Genomic DNA, 22,345 nt, shown 5'->3' with positions numbered 1-22,345 from the left:
GAGATGAGGTGAGATAATTTATATGTCTAAACGAGCCATATTAACAAAAGAGTAGTGCTACATGTATTTATTTTTATTTATAATATTCATTTTGTTAGTTTTTTTTTTAAATCTAAATTTTGAATTTTAAATTTTATAATTTTTATCATATAAATAACTGATAAGTGGATAAGTAAATTTTTTTATAGGTTTTTCTTTTAATTACGTTTAGCATTTTCTTACCAAAAAAAAAAAAAAAAAGTTGAAAAACAGTCACGTATTGTAGTTGAGCAAGCTAAATTTAGACAGATTTTAAGTCACCTCGGTTGCAAGCCCATAAGCCCACTCTTATAGGGCCGTGTATAGAATATGGGCTTTGATTTAATTTTAGTCCAGTGTAGTTGGAAGATGAAATCGCCAGTCTGTTCGGTATATCTCTCTGTCGATGCCAAAGAGAGGACCTAACTTCATTTCTCTTCTCCTCTCTAGTTTTCTCATTTTCTTTTTCATTTTTTGGTGTTTTTTCAAGGCTAAGTACGGAGGATGGCTGATCTGCTGCTCTTCGAGATCCGACGATCACCACGCTCCTTCGCAGGCTTCCCAAGGCGCCCATCCTTTAGACAGGCCAAAAATGCCGAACGAAATAACGCGTAAGCCACACGCTTGGTCCAAATGGTGCACATGAAACCCACACGCTACCGCTAAAGGTTCCCTTTTACCGCCACATGCGACTTTTCTGAGTTCAGGACCACTAGTTACTTCAGACTTGATCGACTGACATACCTTCAAAGTGGCGTATGGCACTCACGTGCCATCACAGGTGTTGTTTTTGTAATTTATTTTCCTTCGAGATTGAAAATGTGAATCTATATTTTTTCAAAATATAATACGATATTTTTTCATGTATTTTTAACTTATGTAATGTCTTTTATTTTAGAAAAAAAAAAAAAAACACAATCTCTAGGACTTTTGTTTATAGAGTGTGTCCTTTATTCCACCTTATACGTAGTATGGGATTTGGTTAACTCTGTCTTGAATATAGTTGTGCTGTCTCTTAGACTTTAAGTCTGTAGAGATTTACAACTTAGACTAGATCATGTCAATGATAGTTGTATACTGGAGAGCTATTAATATTGTAGTTGGCTTGTAATGTATATATCAGGTCAAATTTATAATATCTGTTATTAATGAATACAATATGCTTTTCTAAATAAAATAAAAAAACTTTATTTTGTCTTACAGTTATGGTGAATGTAAGGATTTTCTCGAAATAATTATCATCGTAAGCACATAATAGTATAAAATTCCGTTTTGATGTTTAGTGTATTTTAAATTATCTGTAAATAATAATGAATTGTATAAAAATAATAATAAAATAATCTGACAACAATTGTGTTGCCAAATATACGTTTAAAAGAAAATAATTAAATATAAGAATGAATGAGAATTCTTAATCCATTCCTTTAAAAAAATGGGTGGCCGGACCATCTTTGAAAAGCTCTTCCGGAGGTGGCCCATGTGCCGGAAAAGAGCGACTATTTTCTCATTCAAAAAAGACAATCAAATAAAAGAATGGTCATTCGTATAAAATAGTTATTCCTTTGCCGCACCCTATTTTGCAAATCAATATCTCTGGAGGTGCGGTGGTTTCGACTATGGAGAAGAAATTGCAGAAGAATTCATTTTGTAAAGCCGTTTCCATTGCCTTTTTCAACCTGCTGTTATAAATGGTAATTAATAGTATAATTAAAAACAGGACGGTGGATTTTGGCGGGGACCTCAACAATTGCTTCTATCAGTTTCCACTTCCACGATGTTATAGAAAAGAAATACCAAGAAAAAATGTTATTGGTTCGATCCTAAATCCCTGGAGACTGGAGTGGACCCCAGGCTCTCAAGATACGATTGCCTGTAGATATGTTTTTATTTCGTCTTTGCCATTTCCCAAGTCAACTCGATCACAAAGAAACGAGCTTTTTTTCTCGACAGGCACCCACGTCCACAAGAACGCATGGCAATGGAGTCCCCCTTCAAGGCTGACGTATTGAAAGGGAAGGTGGCGCTGTTGACAGGAGGAGGGTCAGGAATTGGGTACGAGATATCGTATCAGCTGGGCATACATGGAGCCTCTATTGCCATCATGGGCCGCCGCCGGCACGTCCTTGAATCTGCCGTTGCCTCCCTTCAATCTCATGGAATTCCTGTATTTTTTCTCTTACTTCTGCATTATATTCTTTAATCTCACTAGTCTGTAATGGGATTTTGCTCAAGTCCACTGAGTTTGTCTTGTTAGACTTAAATAAAATTCTCTAATGCGGAATAACACTTTAGAAACGAGAATTAAAGGGTTTAATGCCAAGAAATCTTACCTCCAGCCATTGATGCAATTCACTAAAAAAGTTTCGGTTTTCACTGTGTTTGGCTCTTCCAAACTCTTCTCTACTCTATTTAGATGGTGTATTACCGAAGGGAATTGAGTGAGTAAGTTTGGGGACCAAACACATGTATTTATAGCCGAAATTCCCATCAAATTTCGGGTTTATGTGTCCCAAGTGATCCTATTTTCATGGGATTAATTTAAACTGATGGAGGAGTGTTGGACCACTTAAAGGACTCTTAAGGTGATAGACTCCCACTCATGAACGTCTTCATGAGCAAGAATCGGTCAATATAGTTTAAATAAGAGAGAATCGGTCAACATTCTCCCACTTGGTCCACACTCCTGATCTTAAACCCATCAATAATCTTCATTTAAGTAATAAATACATGAATCATGGCGATAGGTCCTCTAATGACGAGTATTATCTTCCATGTATTACTATGTATTCATTCTTTACAATTTATGTGGGAACAATTTCTTAATGAATAAACCCTATGTTTATTCTTGGTCCAATACAGATAAATTTTCTCAAAAATAAATTAAGGTGCACATTAATATGAGAAACGATCATCAAAATGATTAAGAATTTCATTAAAAATAACATTGTTCATACAATGAAAAACTACATAATGGAACCAAGTCCCATATTCACTATATGATCCTTGAATTTCAACGGTGGCATGCCCTTAGTCAAAGGATCAGCGATCATTAGTTCAGTGCTTACGTGCTCAATGACCACTTTATTTTCTTTAACACGTTCCCTTATGGCTAAATATTTAATGTCGATGTGTTTACTCCGACTCCCACTTTTGTTATTCTTAGCCATAAAAACAGCAGCTGAATTGTCGCAATACATTCTCAATGGCCTAGAGATTGAATCCATAATTCTAAGCCCAGAAATGAAACTCTTAAGCCATACACCATGTGAAGTGGCCTCAAAACAAGAGACGAACTCGGCTTCCATAGTAGAAGTGGCAGTCAAAGTCTGCTTGGCACTCCTCCATGATATAGCTCCACCGGCCATCAAAAATATGTATCCTGATGTTGATTTGCGTGAATCAACACAGCCAGCAAAGTCAGAATCTGAGTAGCCAATTACTTCCAGATTGTCCGTTCGTCTATACATAAGCATGTATTCTTTGGTCCCTTGAAGGTACCTCATTACTTTCTTTGCAGCTCTCCAGTGGTCTAAACCTGGATTACTCTGATATCGTCCTAACATTCCCACAGCAAATGCAATGTCAGGTCTTGTACAGACCTGAGCATACATTAGGCTTCCGACAGCAGAAGCATATGGAATGTTCTTCATTTGTTCTCTTTCAAGGTCGTTCTTTGGGCATTGATTCAAATTGAACCTATCACCCTTCACAATGGGAGCTACACTTGGTGAACAATCCTTCATCCGATATCTCTCCAAAAATTTATTAATATAGGTTTCCTGAGACAGACCCAAGATGCCTCGAAATCTGTCTCTATGGATCTTAATGCCAATGACATAAGATGCCTCACCCATATCCTTCATATCAAAATTTTTAGAGATGAATTGTTTCACTTCATGCAGCAAACCCTTATCATTGGTTGCTAGCAAAATGTCATCCACATATAAAACAAGAAAACATATTTTACTCCCACTGACCTTCTGGTATATACATTGATCCATAACGTTTTCTACAAAACCGAATGAAGAAATTACATTATGGAATTTCAAATACCATTGGCGAGATGCTTGTTTTAAACCGTATATGGATTTCTTAAGCTTGCAAACCAATTGCTCACCATCACTAGAGGGGAATCCTTCAGGCTGTTTCATGTAAACCTCCTCCTCTAGATCTCCATTGAGAAATGCTGTTTTCACATCCATTTGTTGCAATTCAAAATCAAAATGGGCTACTAATGCCAAAATAACACGCAAGGAATCTTTCTTAGATACGGGAGAGAAAGTCTCCGTGTAATCGATTCCTTCTTTCTGAGTGAATCCCTTAGCAACGAGTCTTGCCTTGTATCTCTCAATGTTGCCTAATGAGTCTCTTTTGGTTTTAAAGACCCATTTACATCCAATGGCTTTTACACCATTAGGCAACTCAACAAGATCCCAGACTTCGTTACTCTTCATGGAATTCATCTCTTCCTTCATGGCATTGTACCATAATTCTGATTCTTTGCAACTCATGGCTTGTGAAAATAACTCGGGATCATTTTCGGCTCCAATGTTATAGTCAGATTCTTGCAGATACACAACATAATCACTAGGAATTGCTGATCTTCTTGCTCTAACAGATCTTCTTAATGTTGCACCATCATCTTCCTGAGAAGTAGTATGTGGTTCAACTGGTTGTTCAAAAGTTGTTGGCAACTCTTGAACTACCTGATCTACTAGAGTGTCGTTAGCAACTTGTGGAACTTCAATGATTGGTAGTTCAACACCAGTTGGTACTTGAGGGGTGTTGTAAACAATAACCAATCTATCACTTGAAGTGGAAGGTTGAGATTCTGAATGATCATTCTCAGAAACTATGTTCCTGGTTTGATCGCTCCCACTGATCAAGTCATTCTCAAGAAACTTTGCATTTCTTGATTCCACAATCCTAGTACTGTGAGATGGACAATAAAATCTATAACCTTTAGACCTTTCAGCATATCCAATGAAATACCCACTAATGGTCCTTGGGTCTAGTTTCTTCTCTTGTGGATTATAAATTCTCACCTCAGACGGGCATCCCCAAACGCGCATATGTCGCAAACTCGGTTTCCAACCTTTCCATAATTCAAATGGCGTTTTAGAAACAGCCTTGGTTGGAACTCGGTTTAATATATACACTGCCGTCTTAAGTGTTTCAACCCACAATGATTTAGGAAGATTGGAGCTGCTAAGCATACTCCGCACCATGTCCAATAATGTTCGGTTTCTTCTTTCTGCTACACCATTCTGGTCCGGTGAACCAGGCATGGTGTATTGGGCAACAATCCCATGCTCTTGAAGAAACTTTGCAAATGGCCCAGGTGCTTGTCCATTCTCAGTGTATCTACCATAATATTCTCCACCTCTATCTGATCTCACGATCTTAATTTGTTTACCGCATTGTTTCTCTACTTCAGCCTTAAAGATTTTAAAGGCATCTAATGCTTCGTTCTTGTTATGAAGCATGTAGAGATACATATATCGTGAGTAATCATCTATAAAAGAGATGAAGTATTTCTGACCATATGAGTCCATGTCTGGACTACATATATCAGTATGTATGATCTCTAATATGTCTGAACTCCTATTGGCACCTTTCTTTGACTTGTTGGTCTGCTTTCCCTTTATGCAGTCCACACAAGTCTCAAAATCAGAAAAATCTAGAGTATTAAGTACCCCTTCATTTACTAATCTTTTAATCCTATCTAGGGAGATATGGCCTAATCTCCGGTGCCATAATTTAGAGGAATCCTCATTAATAACACATCTTTTAGTGCCAGTGTGAACATGCATTGAATCATAAGTGGTATTGTTTTGTAAATTAATGCAGTAAAGACCATCAGACAAAGTACCATTCCCAACACAATCAGATTTATAAAATAAACTGAATGATGAATTTGAAAAATTAAAGGAATATTCAAAAGGTACTAGTCTTGAAACTGAAATCAAGTTTCTAGAAAAACTTGGAACATAAAAGGTCTTCTCCAACTTTAAAACAAAACCACTAGATAAAATTAAATAGCAAGTTCCAACAGCTTCCACATGCGAGCCCATCTTGTTTCCTGATAAGATGCTTCGCTCACTTCCCACTGGCTTCCTTAGGTTTTGCAAACCCTGCAAGGAATTCGAAATGTGGATTGTTGATCCAGAATCAATCCACCATGTGTTAATATTGACATTAACCATATTAGATTCATAACAAACAAGTGAGGTCGAATTACCTTTGTCTGCAAGCCATTTCTGGAATTTGGCGCATTCCTTCTTCATGTGTCCCTTCTTTTTACAGAAGAAACACTTGGAATCTTTCTTAATACCACCTTGCGGAGGTATTTTGCCTTTTCCCTTCAGTTTGGCTTGATTTTTGCCCTTTCCATGCGTTGCCAGCATTGCACTTTCACCCTGTTCCATCATCAGTCTCCCTTCCTCTTGAACACACATGGTCATGAGTTCATTAATTGACCATTTATCCTTATGTGTGTTGTAAGAGATTTTGAAGGGTCCATATTGATGCGGGAGTGTGTTCAGGATGTAGTGCACTAGGAAGGACTCCGACATTTCAACCTCGAGTTTCTTCAATTGAGCCACATTGTCCCTCATTTGCATGATGTGCTCACGCACACCTTTCACACTGGTGAGTCTTAGGGATGAGAACTTCATAATTAGGGTGCTTGCTAGAGCCTTGTCTGAAGTGACAAATTGTTCATCAATGGCTTTTAGCAAGTCTCGGACCTTTTCATGCTGATCGACAGAACCACGAATACCAGCTGATATTCTAGTCTTAATGAACATCATGCTTAGGCGATTAGATCGCTCCCATCGCTCATAAAGTGCGATGTCTGCTGCATTACTGGTATCAGTTACAGCTGGTGGTTCGTCTTTCCTAATAGCATAATCTATATCCATCCACCCTAAATGAAGAAGAATTCTCTCCTTCCAGACCTTATAGTTATCTCCCTTAAGTTCAGGGATATCATAACGAATATCAGAGAAATTTGTAGGTTGTGAAACTGCATATAGATTACATGTTTATGTTAAAATTGAGGCCTAAATAAATATTCATGTTTTACCAATGTAAATCATGCCTAAAAATTGAATCTAATGACATAAAATTGCCTGTGGGCTAAATTTTAATACCAGTAGATCCAATTATTCTATATGATAGAATTTTATCAATATAATTACTTAATTCATAATTCTAAAGGGTATATTATGAATTTGATGTGTATTCTATCTTAGACTTTTATGATAAAACTATCAAATTATTTACTTCATTCATAATTCCTGTGGGTAATTAATGAATAACTTGATATTTTATCCTAATTAATAATATAAATATAATAAAAATTCCTGTGGGATAAAATTTATTATATTTATGTATAATTAATTACAATTAATGTCTAATATTTCTTATGTGATCCTAATCAATCATTATAATTTTACTTAATTAAAGATGCTGTGGCTATTCTCTAATTAACATAAAACTATATGGATCACTAGACATTTAAATTGCATAAGACTAGCTTAATATTATGAATTACATAATTTTAACTAATACTCACATGTTATAACTATGCACAAAAGATTCATAATATAAGCATAAATATTGCACAATCTAGATTATAATATTATGCATAACATTTAATCTCATGCTCTAAACTATATACTCATCAAAAATTGCATGTAAAAAGTAAAAAATTAATCAATTTATGCAAACTAAATATGAGCATAATAAACAAATATCCTCAATGCATATAATTAAAAATAAAAATAAAAAATTATAAGCACAATGGGCATAAACCCAAAAACCCACTATTCAACCCATTTAAAAATGGGAAAAAAAAAAATTTACTTTTTTTTTTTTTTTTGCACCAAGTAAACGACATGTCGTTTTTCTAGAATGAAAAAACGACGTGTCGTTTTGCCCATTTCTTAAAACACAGACAGCCTCTAAACGACATGTCGTTTTACTGAAACTCAAAACGACATGTCGTTTACCTTCAGGCTTGATAAACGACTACCGAATAAAACGACATGTCGTTTTCATCAATTGAAAAACGACGTGTCGTTTTTGTCATTACACTTGAACGGCCTCCGAAGTAAAACGACATGTCGTTTTCATTAAATTGAAAACGACGTGTCGTTTAGCGGTATACGGGAATAGAGAACCTAATGCTAAACGACATGTCGTTTTCATCAAAGTTGAAAACGACCTGTCGTTTAGCAGAACCGAATGAAACATAAGCTGCCAAAACGACATGTCGTTTTCAACAAGCCTGAAAACGACATGTCGTTCCGCGTCGTCTTCTACCTCCAGACGCAGCGCGATTTTCGCGTTTTACAGTGTTTTTTCACGTCAAAAATGATGTTTTTAATCACAGAAAGCTTAGAAAAAATATTTCTTTATGATTTCTAAACTTCTTTCAAATTAAAAACGTCCAAAAAACAAAACCCAAAAAAAATTTTTCAATTCACGGCCAAAAACAGAGGAACACGGTTTTTTGAATTTAAACATCAAGACAGAGGATTTTAATGCTCTGATACCAACTGTTAGACTTAAATAAAATTCTCTAATGCGGAATAACACTTTAGAAACGAGAATTAAAGGGTTTAATGCCAAGAAATCTTACCTCCAGCCATTGATGCAATTCACTGAAAAAGTTTCGGTTTTCACTGTGTTTGGCTCTTCCAAACTCTTCTCTACTCTATTTAGATGGTGTATTACCGAAGGGAATTGAGTGAGTAAGTTTGGAGACCAAACACATGTATTTATAGCCGAAATTCCCATCAAATTTCGGGTTTACGTGTCCCACGTGATCCTATTTTCATGGGATCAATTTAAACTGATGGAGGAGTGTTGGACCACTTAAAGGACTCTTAAGGTGATAGACTCCCACTCATGAACGTCTTCATGAGCAAGAATCGGTCAATATAGTTTAAATAAGAGAGAATCGGTCAACATGTCTTGTATCTTCCATTGCAAAACTAAAAGATCAAATGTAAGTACGCGCTAATGCGTCCTTAACATGCGTTGTTCGCCCACTTTGTGATTGCTTAAATTTCTCTGTTGAGTAACTTTAATATGGTATTGGGGCCTGGTTCGAATCCTATGATCCTGCTTTGGTGGTTTTCTCTGTTTTGCATTCGCAAGGCGCCTATATATTGTTTGGTTCACAGTTAATGTCTCAATGGCGAGTTTGCACACGAAAGAAGATTTCAGGTGTTTGGCTCATTAAAAAAAAAGGTTTCAAGTGTTTGTGCGTGTTAATTACGTGCTTGTCATACATTCTCAATTTTAGTCGTGAGAGGTGGTGTTAGAAAAACCCACCAATGGTTACATGCATACCCTTTTGTTGAGAATTTAGACCTCCTAAATTCACCCCCCTAGGATCCACCCTTTGGTGAAATATGAAGTAAAACAGAGAAATAATAACAACACAAGAATTTACGTGGAAACTCCCAAAATAGGAGAAAAAACCACCAGACCCAGAGAAGAAAATACACTATATGAAAAATTATTACAATCACACAATTTTTCTCCTCACTCCAAATGACACACACAAAGCTTCCCCACTAGTAAAACTTTAACTCTCACCTCTTTCCCTTTTACAAGAAAAGACTAATAGAGGAATTTTACTAGAGTCACAAGTTACTAAATAAGCTTATGATTTGGTGTACCTAACTAAGAGGCTAAGCCTCCCATTTATAGGCCATGAGGCCTCCTTCTCTTTTTTCTCCCACCGATGTGGGATTCACAAAGGAGCAAACCCATCAATCTCCACCTTGCGACTTTGGCTGATCCCACAGCCACGCTCCACCGCAATGAAGATCTTCATAGCTTCTGCTATCATGCTCCACCATAAAAGCATACCCACTCAGAATAAACCAATTCCAAGCATTTCAATTTCGGCACATGTCGAAAATAACCTTGCTGAAAAATTATGGTCCAACTTCCACGTTTGGCTTTTCTGGAAGTTCATCAGCCATCGACATAAATTTCCACCACACACCCTACATTAATGCCAAACCAATGCTTGTGTGCAAATTTGTGGACCAGCTAACATTAACACATCCTCTATCATGACAACTTTGGGAATTAATGGCATGCCATGAGGATGTACATGTCCCTTTAACAGACATCGTCTTCCATGGAGAGGGACACAACGTTAGTTTCATTATCAGTATCTCCATTTACTGACTTGGAGCCACTTGCCGAACCTGCTCCACCTCTTGGACAATTTTTCTTGACGTGCCCAGATTGTCCACACCCCCAGCAGACTACTTTCATCTTCATGGAGTTCTTCTTCTTCCCATTACCAGCTACTACCACTGCTAAGTTCACAGGTGGACCATTTCTTCCACCACCTAGTCTTCTCTCTTCAGAAAAGAGTTTACTGGTAACCTCTGAAAAAATTATTTTCTCCTTCCCATGTATCAAAATAGGCTTCATATGTTCATAGGAAGATGGAAGAGACCAGATGAGCCTCAAGGCTTGATCCTCATCATCAATTTTAACTCCAATAGATTCTAGCTCAGAGACAATACCATTGAGAACACTTAAATGATCTGAAATAGTCGTACCTTCACTCATATGCAGTGTATGAAACTGCTCCTTTAGGTACACCCGATTTGAGACGCCTTTTGTCTGATACAACTCTTCTAGCTTTTCCCAGAGTTTCTTTGCCGTAGATATACCATGTATATTTGCAAGAACATTCTTGGCCAAGCACAGACATATCGCACTTGCTGCTCTCAAATCCAGATCTTCCCAATCTTCATCGCTCATTACAGATCTGCTCTTTATTTGATCAGTCACGCTAGTATCACTGCTGACTTCAGGGGTTGGTCTGCCTTTCAATGCCTTGTGTAATCCTGATTGAATCAAAACATCCTTGACTTGAACTTGCCACAAGCCAAAATTGATTCTCCCATCAAATTTCTCCACCTCATATCTGATAGAATTTGAAATCTTACTTCCTGACATTGCCTCGATGAATTTTACCGTAGAAATGAATAGTACTCACTAAGTAAGTTCCCAGGAAAGATTATAATCTTTCCTAGACAGAACTTCAAGGTTCCCAGGAAAGATTGGAGGGTCACACTGGACCACTTAAATACCAATCTCCTAGACAGAACCTCCTTAGACTGTACGTATCCACACTACCACACCAAAGCTCCACCCACCAAAAAGAACCTAGTGGCTCTGATACCACTTGTTAGGAATTTGGACCTCCTAAATTCACCCCCCTAGGATCCACCCTTTGGTGAAATATGAAGTAAAACAGAGAAATAATAACAACACAAGAATTTACGTGGAAACTCCCAAAATAGGAGAAAAAACCACCAGACCCAGAGAAGAAAATACACTATGTGAAAAATTATTACAATCACACAATTTTTCTCCTCACTCCAAATGACACCCACAAACCTTCCCCACTAGTAAAACTTTAACTCTGACCTCTTTCCCTTTTACAAGAAAAAACTAATAGAGGAATTTTACTGAAGTCACAAATTACTAAATAAGCTTATGATTTGGTGTATCTAACTAAGAGGCTAAGCCTCCCTTTTATAGGCCATGGGGCCTCCTTCTCTTTTTTCTCCCACCGATGTGGGATTCACAAAGGAGCAAACCCATCACCTTTGGCTCTCAATATAGCAGTTTTCAGCTTTGGTACTGGATGCTCATAATGGTATCATTGCCTGGTTTTGGTATGTTCATGGACACTAGCCTCAGGTTGTTTGGGCCCATCTATCTTGATGGGATTTCTTCAGTTTCTGTTAGGCTTACACATAAAAAGAGTGCCAGAAGAGTCCTACATGAGTTGGTATGGAGCATAATATGTCCACATAATAATTGTTCCTCTCAACTTAATAGCTCGGGCTTTGGAGATAATATTCTTTTTGTTCTCTAGCCTGTAGAATTTTCACGCCTGATTTCTGCTTAAAATATATTAGTGTTACTAGTATGCTTCCATTTAGTTGGATGGTGATTTATGGTTTCATGACTACAGAGCTGAAACAAGTTTATCATTTTCGTTACAGGCTATTGGACTTGAGGGAGATGTTCGCAAAAGAGAAGATGCAATTAGAGTTCTGGAATCAACTATCAAGCATTTTGGCAGGCTTGACATTCTTGTGAATGCTGCAGCTGGCAATTTCCTTGTACCGGTAGAAGATCTATCCCCTAATGGCTTCCGAACAGGTTGTAACTTCTTATATATGAACATGTTGGACCCTTGTCAATATCCTTGAAGTTAAGCTAAGTTGATTAAATTGATTTAAGTCACCACTATTATAAACCAGGTTGTGAACTTCGTAACAGACAATGAAAACTATTGTAACCTACTAAAGTATTTTCCTTATAGAAACCATGCAGTCATTCAAAAACAGGGACAACTGTAGAACCACTTTTGAGAAATAAGTGCAAGAATTGATATATGACATCTGTAAAACTGATTTATTTCAAATTCCACACAAATGGATTTTCATACCAACTTCTGTCTGAACATGATGGAAAAACACCATTTTCATGACTCATGTCATTTGATGATCTTTCTTGTAAATTGAGTCGATAATTGCAACTTATTTTTTATATCAAACGAAGCCAGCCCCTATACAATAATTTTATAATATCCTCACAGGATTCTCAGCTCATTAAATGCTCTTAGAGTTATGGTGAACGTTTCTTTGTTTTATTGTTTTCTGCAGTAATTGACATAGATTCTGTTGGTACTTATACAATGTGCCACGAAGCACTTAAGTACCTCAAGAAAGGGGGACCAGGGAAAGACCATTTTGTTGGCGGAACAATCATAAACATAAGTGCAACATTGCATTATACAGCTTCTTGGTATCAAATCCATGTATCTGCTGCTAAGGTTTGTACATTGAGGTCTGCAAGTTTGTTAATAATTTTTTTTTATAGGTAGGTTGTTAATAATTTTACTTATGAATTGTATCCAATGACTTAACAACATCCTTTTCTTTTTATCAGGCAGCTGTTGATAGCATTACAAGAAGTTTGGCATTAGAATGGGGGACAGATTACAACATCAGAATCAATGGGATTGCACCAGGACCCATCAAAGACACTCCTGGCTTTAGTAAACTTGCACCTGAGGAAATAATAAGCAAAAATAGTGAGAACGTACTTTTATTGAAACTGGGAGAGAAATGGGACATTGCTATGGCTGCTCTTTATCTTGCATCTGATGCGGGTTAGTAATCTAACTAACTAAATAATGCCATCCTGTCTCTCTCTCTCTCTCTCTCTATCTTGCACCTGAGGAAATAATAAGCAAAAATAGTCAGAACGTACTTTTATTGAAACTGGGAGAGAAATGGGACATTGCTATGGCTGCTCTTTATCTTGCATCTGATGCGGGTTAGTAATCTAACTTACTAAATAATGCCATCCTCTCTCTCTCTCTCTCTCTCTCTCTATTTTTCTTCCTTTTTCCCTGTATTTGATGTGTGATTATGTATATGTTGATGTACATGTATACTTTTCTTTTTAAAAGTAAAGTAGCGTCATGTTCTCATAGAAAGTCATGGAATCATATCCTATTTATAAAACTTCCAGACTGAAAAGCTGGTGCAACCGTCTAAAACAATCTTAAGGATCATAAGAGTCTTACTGATGAGCTAGTTCTTTCTATTGTAATAGTAGTTCAATTTACACGTATAGCTTCAACTAGATTTGAGATTGGACTACATGCCTGATTAGAATTTATAGCATATCCCTAAATAACTGCTTCACAATCTGCTCAATCTAATCGTACCGCTTTCATGTATCACAATCTCTTCCTCTCAAAATTGCTAACATCTTCATCTGGATCCATATCATGTTCCAGTGCCCCTGTGTCATACCGGGTTATTAGATTGAATCTGATACCATTTTTGAAGCCTTAGCAATGTTTGCCCAATACAACAAAAGGACCAGCCAGTATTAGGGCTTCCTTGTAATCATTTATACATTACAGTTCTAAATAAACACCCAATATTGGATTAGCACTTACCCATATAACTCTTTATTGCCACGACCAAGAGTAGTGCTAACCATATCCATACTATGCATCAAAAGACTAGTCACTGTCGAGACTCCTTGCAATCACTTATATAGCTACAATGTAGGAATCAAGGCATACCTATGCAATATACTCACACGATCCAGTCCACCACAGAGCCTTGGGTATTGCCATCTCTCCCACCCAGGTCTTTAATGGAGTTGATAACTTGATTGACAGTGTTGAATGAAGAGCAGAATACAGAGTCCTCTCAAACAGTTATACGATCCTAGTGTATTCCATGCATTAAGTACCAATAAATTTATGAGGGCTGCTAGAGACACAAAGGGATCCCACATACACTGATGTGCCACGTGTCCATTTTTCCTAACCCCTAATTTCTCCCTTTCCCTTTCCCTCTCTCTCCTCTTTCCCCCTTCAGCCGTGCGCCTCACCCAACTCGGTCTCCCAGCCACAGCAGTGCCGCCGCCGCTCACCGACCACTACCAGCGGCTGTTCCCCCTCACCGGTGACCTCCCGACTGGACCCAGCTCTCCACAGTGCAGCCCCTCCCTCTCCTCCTCCCGAAACCGAGCCCCTCACACGGCTTCTCCCTCTCGCCGTTGCTAGCGCCGTCGTCGCAGCCCAACTGCACCACTGTACCCAGCCCCTCGTCGGCATAAGCATCTCCCCCAGCCACCGCACCCAGCCCCTCTCTCTCCCTTCTCCCCAAGCAGCGTCTCCCTCTCTTGGTAAAGCGTCTCCCTCTCTCCCTTATTGGCACTACACGCCGGCAGTGCCGCTTGGACCGCCGGCATCTTCTGTCCACCATGAGGTGGTCCTTGACCACCATGGCCGGTGCGGGGAGATGGCAGGGGCGCGAACGGGGGAAGGGGGAGAAAGGAAAAGAAAAAAAAATGGGGGAGATGTGGCACATTGGTAGTGTGCCACATCAATGTGTGGGATTCCTTTGTAGAATCCCTTTGTGTCTATAGTGTTTTCCTAAATTTATTAACTCTTTGAATCTATATTTTTAAACCCAATATTACATGTAAAGATTTCTAAAGATTGTTCCTTGAGCTGATTTAGCAAGTTTACCAGGTTTCCACATTTAAAAAAAAAATAAGGACATTTTCTCTGCCATCATCACCTAGTACGTGTAAAGAGATTTGCTTGTGGAATTGGGTGGCGATATTATCTCTTGGGTATAGGTATGTTGATTGTGATGGATCTCTTTGTAACTTCTTATGGAGGTATGAAATGTCTAGATAAACCCAGTTGGAACTCTACGTTCATCCATAGATAGAGGTTGTTACCTCCTTTTTGAAATCCTTACCCCAGGCTTCAAGAATTCTGTGAAGTGTTTGAAAGGTTTAGTTCCAATGAGGATGAATTGTTTACAAGTCTCAATTGCTCGGAGCAGAAACCAGGAATAGAATATACAGATTAGTGATATTGATGATTTATACATCGGTGTCGTTCTTACTCTTTCTGCAATGTATTTTCCACTTCTATGTGGCTACTAGTTATTTACTGAGATATTGAGCTTTTCCAATCTGCAACAACACGTGTTTCCACACCAGAAGTTTTTATGTTCTTGAGCTAGAACTGCATGTATGCTGGGCAAAAGATTTTCGGGTATTTATAAATGTTTTATTTAAATCATTCTTACGTCAAACTGTAAGGATGTCAAGAATTGAATCACGTGATGCAAAGCGTTCCAGATGTCCATGAATGGAATCCTGTTATTATCCTAGGTAAGAATTTAATATGAGAAATATTCTAGCTACAAAGTGATTACACAAAAGTAATCTTACAAATTGACGTAGTTTGATGTGATTCATCAGATTGTAAAATTACTTTTATTATAAAGTAGATTTAACGGATTAGATAAACCACATCAATTTATAGGATTGTTTTTATGTAATTCCTTTATAAATGTAGCAGTCCTTATTTAAATATATGTGCTATTGAAACGTTGCCAAAAGACTACGAACTGTAGCTTTTAGACGTACCTTATCTCTAATTTATATGTATTTTCTGAATTCAAATCTGACTGTTATTGGTAATGCTTATAGATGCCATGCTGTTTTTTCTTGTAATCTAGAAACTACTCCATTCTGTTTTCTTAGATTTCGGATTACTCTCTCTCTCTCTCTCTCTCTCTCTCTCTATATATATATATATATATATATGCAAACGATAGTACTTGATATTTTCAAAAATGACATCATGGACACATTCAACTGCGATAAAGATAATTGTACGTAAAGACTCCATTCCAGAAAACAGTTGATGCTTCCATAAACTACGGAAAATCTTGAGATTTTGGACAAAGCTAGGACGAAGATTCCTCTCATTTTTCTTTCATTTTCTTTTGTTTTTTTCCATGATGTTGCCATTCACTGAGAGTATTATGGTCTTCTGCTTTTAGGAAAATACGTTAATGGAACAACCCTAGTGGTTGATGGAGGAGACTGGCTGAGCCATTCCCGCAAACTGCCCAAAGAAGCAGTGAAGCAGTACTCTCGGGCAGTGGAAAGGAGGTCTAGAGCTGCACCAGTTGTGATTCCTAATAGCAAGCTGTAACACCATATGTAGTTATCATTTCAGCAAATGGGGATGTGAACAATAATGAACAGTGCCAAAAGTTTCGGCCTCAGCCCGAGATTTCACAATAAATTCCCCATGTTTGTACCAAAACTCAACTCAGTACTGATAAAAAAAATTAAATACTTTAGCCACAAAAATGATTACACCAAAGCAATCCCACAAACTGATAGGACTTGATGTGATTCGTTATATTGTAAAATTACTTTTATTATAAAGTAGATTTAACAGATCAGATAAAATCATGTTAATTTGTGAGATTATTTTATGTAATTCTTTTGTGGATGTAAAAAACTAAAAAAAAGCTCAAGACATGTATGTAATTCTCTCTTTTATAACATGAAGTATTATTTTGTTTTGCCATATGTGTCGATGCAATTCAATTTTCCAATCTAAAACTACTGTAGTCTGTAGATAATCGTGGAGTCTAAAACAACAATAACAACAAATTTACAAATCCATCACAATGTATAGCCTAAATTACTCTCCTTGATCAATGATACAACATATCTCCAAGAGTGTCTCAAACAATATAAAGGGAGAAAACCCAATGAACAGATCTTTTTGTTAGCAGATTTAGCTTTGAACTTCACCAGGCAAACATCACAACAACAATAAAGTGGAATCCATGTAAAGAAGTTAAGAACCACTGAAGTAATAAACATCAAAAACTATTTTAGAACCAGAATAGTAGGTAAGAAAAGAGAGAAAACCATAGTTATGATCGATATATGCAGCAGGAAAGTGAACTCGTCTCACCACAATGATCAGACTCTTCCCCCTTTGATCACATGAGAAAAATACCTTATTTAGAGAACGTATATATAAAACACAAAGATATGCATCGTATCAGAGTTTACAAAGTCCATCACAGTTTCCAAACCGCACCTAAAGCTCTCCCGCCAGTCCCGGAAATGATCTAAAACTGATCAATCCAAAACAACTAGGACTTGTTTGGATAGAGAAACTATCTCATCTCATTATTACAACTTTTTTAAATTTTGTATAAAATATAATAAACAATTCAACTTTTTCAACTCTCAAAATAATAATAATATTAAAAAATAATATTTAACAATATTTTATTCAACCCATATAAAATCATCTCACTATCTAAATGTTTTTGGACTCACTCAAATAGTTAGCTGTTGGAAGTTGGTATCAAACAACAAAGGTATTATATATTTTGACAGTAAATTTGCACAGTATCAAAAGGCTACGTGCAGTCGTGGAGTATATAAGTATTGTGCAGTCATTTTAAAAAAGAGTAAAGTTTATTATTAAATTTTTCTTTTATGTAGGTTTTATATTTATTTATTTTTTTTAAATAATTATACAATATTTATATATTTACGATTGTAATTATTATTTATTTTTACTTTAATACCCATTCGTGTGACCACAAATATAAAATTTATAAAGTTACATATAATTTCGTGCTCATAAACTCACACGCGAATTCATCTCTGTCAGGTTGCTCGCCCCCATCTCAGATTTCCAAATTCTCCATCTGAATGCTGCTCTTCAGAGATACTCCCCAAGATGATCATGCAAAGCGTTCTTATCAATCCCCTGATGATGATAGCTCTTGCAAACATAGTAAAACACGCTCTGTACCAACAACCCCACCAAATTCACAATCACCAAAACACACACCAAGAACCCACCCACCACAATCCTCACAAAAACCCCGTAATTGTTCCCTCCGAGCACCACCACCGAGTCAAACACGGCGTTAATAACCAAGCAGGCAGCCGAATATAGGAAAACGAGCGCCAAGGCATGACGGGTCTTCCCCTTCAGCAATTCGCGGCTCTTCTTCATTGCGGCTAAACCGTGTACCGGTTCCAGCACCGAAACCACGCTGGCCACTACCCACAAGGCGCTCATATAGAAATACGCAACAAGAAAGAGCAAGATGATGGCCACCAAAGAAAGAAACAGCAAAAGGCCGCCACGGGCAACAGTGGCTATTATCTCCAAGAAAGTAAGGAGCACCAAATTGTAGACCAACATCAAAAGAGCAAGACAGGAAAATGTTACGAATATGGGCTTGAAGACCTTGGGAATGGCAGACATTGTGGAGGAGAAGGAGACGGGCTTCGAGGAATAGAGGGAGGCGACAGTGAAGACAACGGCGGAGGTGGAGAAAAGGGTGAAGGCACAGATGAAGATGACGTAGAAGAACGGTAAGAGTGATCGGAAGATGGTCGATGCATGGCTGGTCTGGGACGGGTCAGCTTGTGGGTAGATCTTGAGGTCAGCTAAGAGTGAGTCGGTGGAGAGAGAGTCAGGTAGGTTGGCAAAGGAGAGAGGGAAGATAAGGGTCAGGATGATGAGGTAGAAGGTCTTTGGGCAATGTTTTGGGATGGCGACTGCTTCTCTGAAGATATCTGAGAGTTTTAGGAATTGGAGCTCTTCTGGGGCTAGATCCATAGTTTGGTGGAAACCTGGTAATGGGTCTGAGAAATTGAGAATGGATCGGAGACAAAAAAATGGAGGGAGAGTCGGAGAGAGGTGTTGCTAAAAGAAATTTCAAGAGGCGAGAGGAGGGGGAAAAGAATGCTGGTACTGTTGAATCAGTGACGAGGAGGTCACATCTTCCCATCCGCATCCCTAAAACTACTCATTAGTCAAATTATTAGAAAAAAAATAAAAAGCGAACAACATTCTCATCCATACTTAACTACCCCAGTATTTTTTATTATATTTTTAATTATTAGTCTAAATATTTTAAACAAAAATTTAAATTATTTTTTATAGATATAATAATATTTTTACAATTAATTTTTTTTTATATTTTCATAATTAATTAAATTAATTTTAAAATTATTATTTAAAATTATAACAAATATGAATACGAGAGAAATTATAAATAATTGAAAGAAGAATTTATTTTATTTATTAAAATAAAATATTGATAAAAAATAATTTAGAAGATGAATAGTAATTTTCTATATTTAGAAAACTATTGTTCATCTCGCAAACATTTATCCTAAAATAGAGATTTGAATGTATAGAATATTTTGATCAATATCGATTTGAGAATCTGGTACTTGGGCATCGGATATGAATGCTCAAAATTCATCTACTTCCAGTTTTCTAAATTAAGTTTTGATTTTAAGATGTAATTTAGAGAGTAACTGTACACATCCTAATTTTTTTATTTATTCAAACTTATATTTTAATAAAATATAGAGAAAAATACAAAAGAAAATGAGAGAAAAAAAATAATAAAAAAATAATATTTTAATAGAATAGAGAAATGATAGAGAATAGAATGTAAGAGATTTTTGAAAGATGACTAAGATTTAAAAAAAAAATTATAAAAAGTGTTAAAATTATAAAATTATAAAAAATAATATACTTCTTATAAAAATTTAAGAAATATTATAGGAACAGATGTGAATGTTCTTATAGGAGAAGGATAATGCTACATAGCCCGTTGGTTTATCCTGTTTTAACATCCCGTTTGATGTGGCCTTTCATGTTTCACTTCCTTTAATTTTTTTTAAGCCCATGTAAAACACATCCCCATCCCCCCTCTCCAGAGCTTGCGTAAAACTTCTCCCCAGCCCCATTATGTTTTCATCTTCGCCTCCCAACCCCATTGCAGATCGACATCCATTTCGCCCCTAGCCCCACGAGTTCATCTCCTCCCCACAAAGAGACAAAATGAACATTTGTAAAAAGAAATTGAGAATTTTTTTTTTTTACCTTATGCCGGTCGGAGATTCCTTCGGAGATGGAGGGGAGGAGATGAACTCGTGCGGCTGGGGGCGAGGTCGATGTCGATCTACAACATTTGCAAAATTCCACAACACTCAGTAAAAAAACCACAAAGAGGCAAAATGAACAAAAAAAAATCAAGAGATAGAGAATAGAAATCCAGAGATAGGTAAAAAAAAGGCTTAGAAGACCAAGCAAATTCCAGATAAACAAAAAAAAAAAAATGTTTATCTCGACAGGTGCAGGGGAAAGAAACTGAGGGTTTTTTTTTTTTTTTTGAACTTTTACCTTATGCCGGTCGGAGATTCCTTCGAAGATGGAGGGGAGGAGATGAACTCATGGGATTGGGGGCGAAGTTGATGTCATTCTGCAATGGGGCTGGGAGGAGAAGTCGCAAACGCAGTGAAGCTGGGGAGAAGTTTTACGAGTGGGGGGGAGGGATGGGGATGTGTTTTACATGGGCCTCAAAAAAATTAAAGGAAGTGAAACATTGAAGGCCACGTCAAACGGGATGCTAAAACGAGATAAACTAACGGGGTATGTAACATTATCCATAGGAGAATCTGGGACATTTATTGCCGATTTGGGGCTGTTGTTTAATGTGGGCACGAGTGTGATGCGGGGTGTTGGGTTGACTTGCTTTGTTGTCTCAATTCTTGCAAAGACTTTAAGTTTTGCTATTCATCATTTCTATACATTATATTTATTTATTTATTTATTTATTATATTCTTCTTAAACTTATTAAATTAATTTTCTACTTATCATCCATATACTACATATTTAGTAAGAGAAAAAAAATAAAAACAAATGTGGTATGTAGTGTTTTGAGATGACGAATATGATTTTTCTTTTTAAATTTGTTTTTCTATGATTTATATTTTTAAGTGCATTTTTATATATGTGATTGATTTATAAGGATAGTTAAAATATAATATTCCATTAGCTGGTGTGGCTAAGAATATTAAATCAAGTATGAAAAATAATATTACTTGTTTATAAAAATATAGATCATGGTCGAAAAGAAAATATTTTATTTTATCTCAGTTTGGACATCTTTTGACATTCGTGATATATCAAATTCAAAAAATCTCAAATTTGAATTCGAATGTTCTTAATTATTACGGAAATGATACACTTCCCGCTGGGCTACTACTGTGGATAGCTCCCACTCCTATTTTTTATTTTTATTTTTTTTAAATGTATTTTTTAATAATATTATATTTTTTAAACAAACATTTAAAAATATTTAAAAATATATATATATATATATATATATATATATATATATATATATATAATCCTATAACTAACAGGTAGCGGTGGCTGTACAGCCGCCTTAATAATTATCATATCACTCTCACTCTCTCTCGCTCACATACACACACTAGCTTGCAATCAGTATTGCATGTACATGGATGCTTGGAGCTGAAGCTACAAAATTGGCCTATCAAGTACGCCTGAAATATTTGACAATGAGTAATACTACTCATCATCTCAATTTTCATCATCCTTCCATCATCTTATGATGTGGCATTAAGTGATTAAAAATTATTTATTACATTTCACTTGTAAACCTATCATCTAATGCCACATTATGGGATAATGTGAGGATGATAAAAATTAAGATGATGAATAGATTTTTTCTTCGACAATATACTGCAGGCAGCGATTGTTGTTCGTGTTTTCATTATTCTTTCTAATTTTTTCAATTTGGGGGCTCTGGTTTAGTCATCAACTAAGGGTGATAAGATGCCACATTTTAAATAGTGTACGTATTAACGAAAGTGGGATGAGAGAAAAATCATTCACGTACGTTACACCTAATTCTGAGTAGTAACTTTAGGGGAAAATCATTCATAAAATAATTTTTCAAATTGATACTTACTATGCATGCATGCAATGAAAGCTTAATAACGAATCTAAATGCGGAATTAAACACTTAATAAAGAATTGAAAATTGAAAT

The 22,345-nt window shown here is 36.6% G+C and overlaps 2 protein-coding genes across 4 annotated transcripts; one reads left to right on the top strand and one right to left on the bottom strand.

Annotated features, from left to right (window-relative positions):
- Window positions 1-1,751: 1,751 nt before the first annotated feature.
- On the top strand, window positions 1,752-16,881 carry LOC108984959 (peroxisomal 2,4-dienoyl-CoA reductase-like). Its single transcript, XM_035689906.1, has 6 exons — window positions 1,752-1,830; window positions 1,969-2,182; window positions 12,078-12,237; window positions 12,744-12,913; window positions 13,030-13,252; window positions 16,476-16,881. Exons 2-6 carry the CDS (start codon window positions 1,991-1,993, stop codon window positions 16,628-16,630), a joined length of 900 nt encoding a protein of 299 aa, XP_035545799.1. The 5' UTR covers window positions 1,752-1,830; window positions 1,969-1,990; the 3' UTR covers window positions 16,631-16,881.
- LOC108984962 lies at window positions 16,289-20,832 on the bottom strand. Of its 3 annotated transcripts, XR_004801426.1 has the most exons (3): window positions 20,669-20,832; window positions 20,369-20,447; window positions 16,535-16,624 (listed from the first exon to the last, which is right to left on the bottom strand). XR_004801426.1 is itself a non-coding variant. In XM_035689905.1 (2 exons), exon 1 carries the CDS (start codon window positions 19,085-19,087, stop codon window positions 18,176-18,178), a length of 912 nt encoding a protein of 303 aa, XP_035545798.1. In that variant the 5' UTR covers window positions 19,088-19,338; the 3' UTR covers window positions 16,289-16,624; window positions 18,104-18,175. The 3 variants fall into 3 exon arrangements, 1 of the variants encoding a protein (XP_035545798.1); XM_035689905.1 differs by lacking the exons at window positions 20,369-20,447; window positions 20,669-20,832 and adding an exon at window positions 18,104-19,338 and having other exon boundaries at window positions 16,289-16,624; XR_004801427.1 differs by lacking the exon at window positions 20,369-20,447 and having other exon boundaries at window positions 16,540-16,624.
- Window positions 20,833-22,345: the final 1,513 nt, after the last annotated feature.

This window comes from Juglans regia, chromosome 4, assembly GCF_001411555.2.
Source record: "Juglans regia cultivar Chandler chromosome 4, Walnut 2.0, whole genome shotgun sequence".
Taxonomy (NCBI): domain Eukaryota; kingdom Viridiplantae; phylum Streptophyta; class Magnoliopsida; order Fagales; family Juglandaceae; genus Juglans; species Juglans regia.
Note: the sequence above shows the minus strand (reverse complement) of the source record. Positions and strands in the feature narration are given on the sequence as shown.

What these genes read in the sequence shown, in the direction of transcription:
- LOC108984959 (XM_035689906.1), top strand. Translation starts at nt 1,991, where the DNA reads ATGGCAATGGAGTCCCCCTTCAAGGCTGACGTATTGAAAGGGAAGGTG. An exon ending in TTCAATCTCATGGAATTCCT is followed by an intron (nt 2,183 to 12,077) that starts GTATTTTTTCTC and finishes TTTTCGTTACAG; the next exon opens with GCTATTGGACTTGAGGGAGA. An exon ending in CCCTAATGGCTTCCGAACAG is followed by an intron (nt 12,238 to 12,743) that starts GTTGTAACTTCT and finishes TGTTTTCTGCAG; the next exon opens with TAATTGACATAGATTCTGTT.
- LOC108984962 (XM_035689905.1), bottom strand. Translation starts at nt 19,087, where the DNA reads ATGGATCTAGCCCCAGAAGAGCTCCAATTCCTAAAACTCTCAGATATC.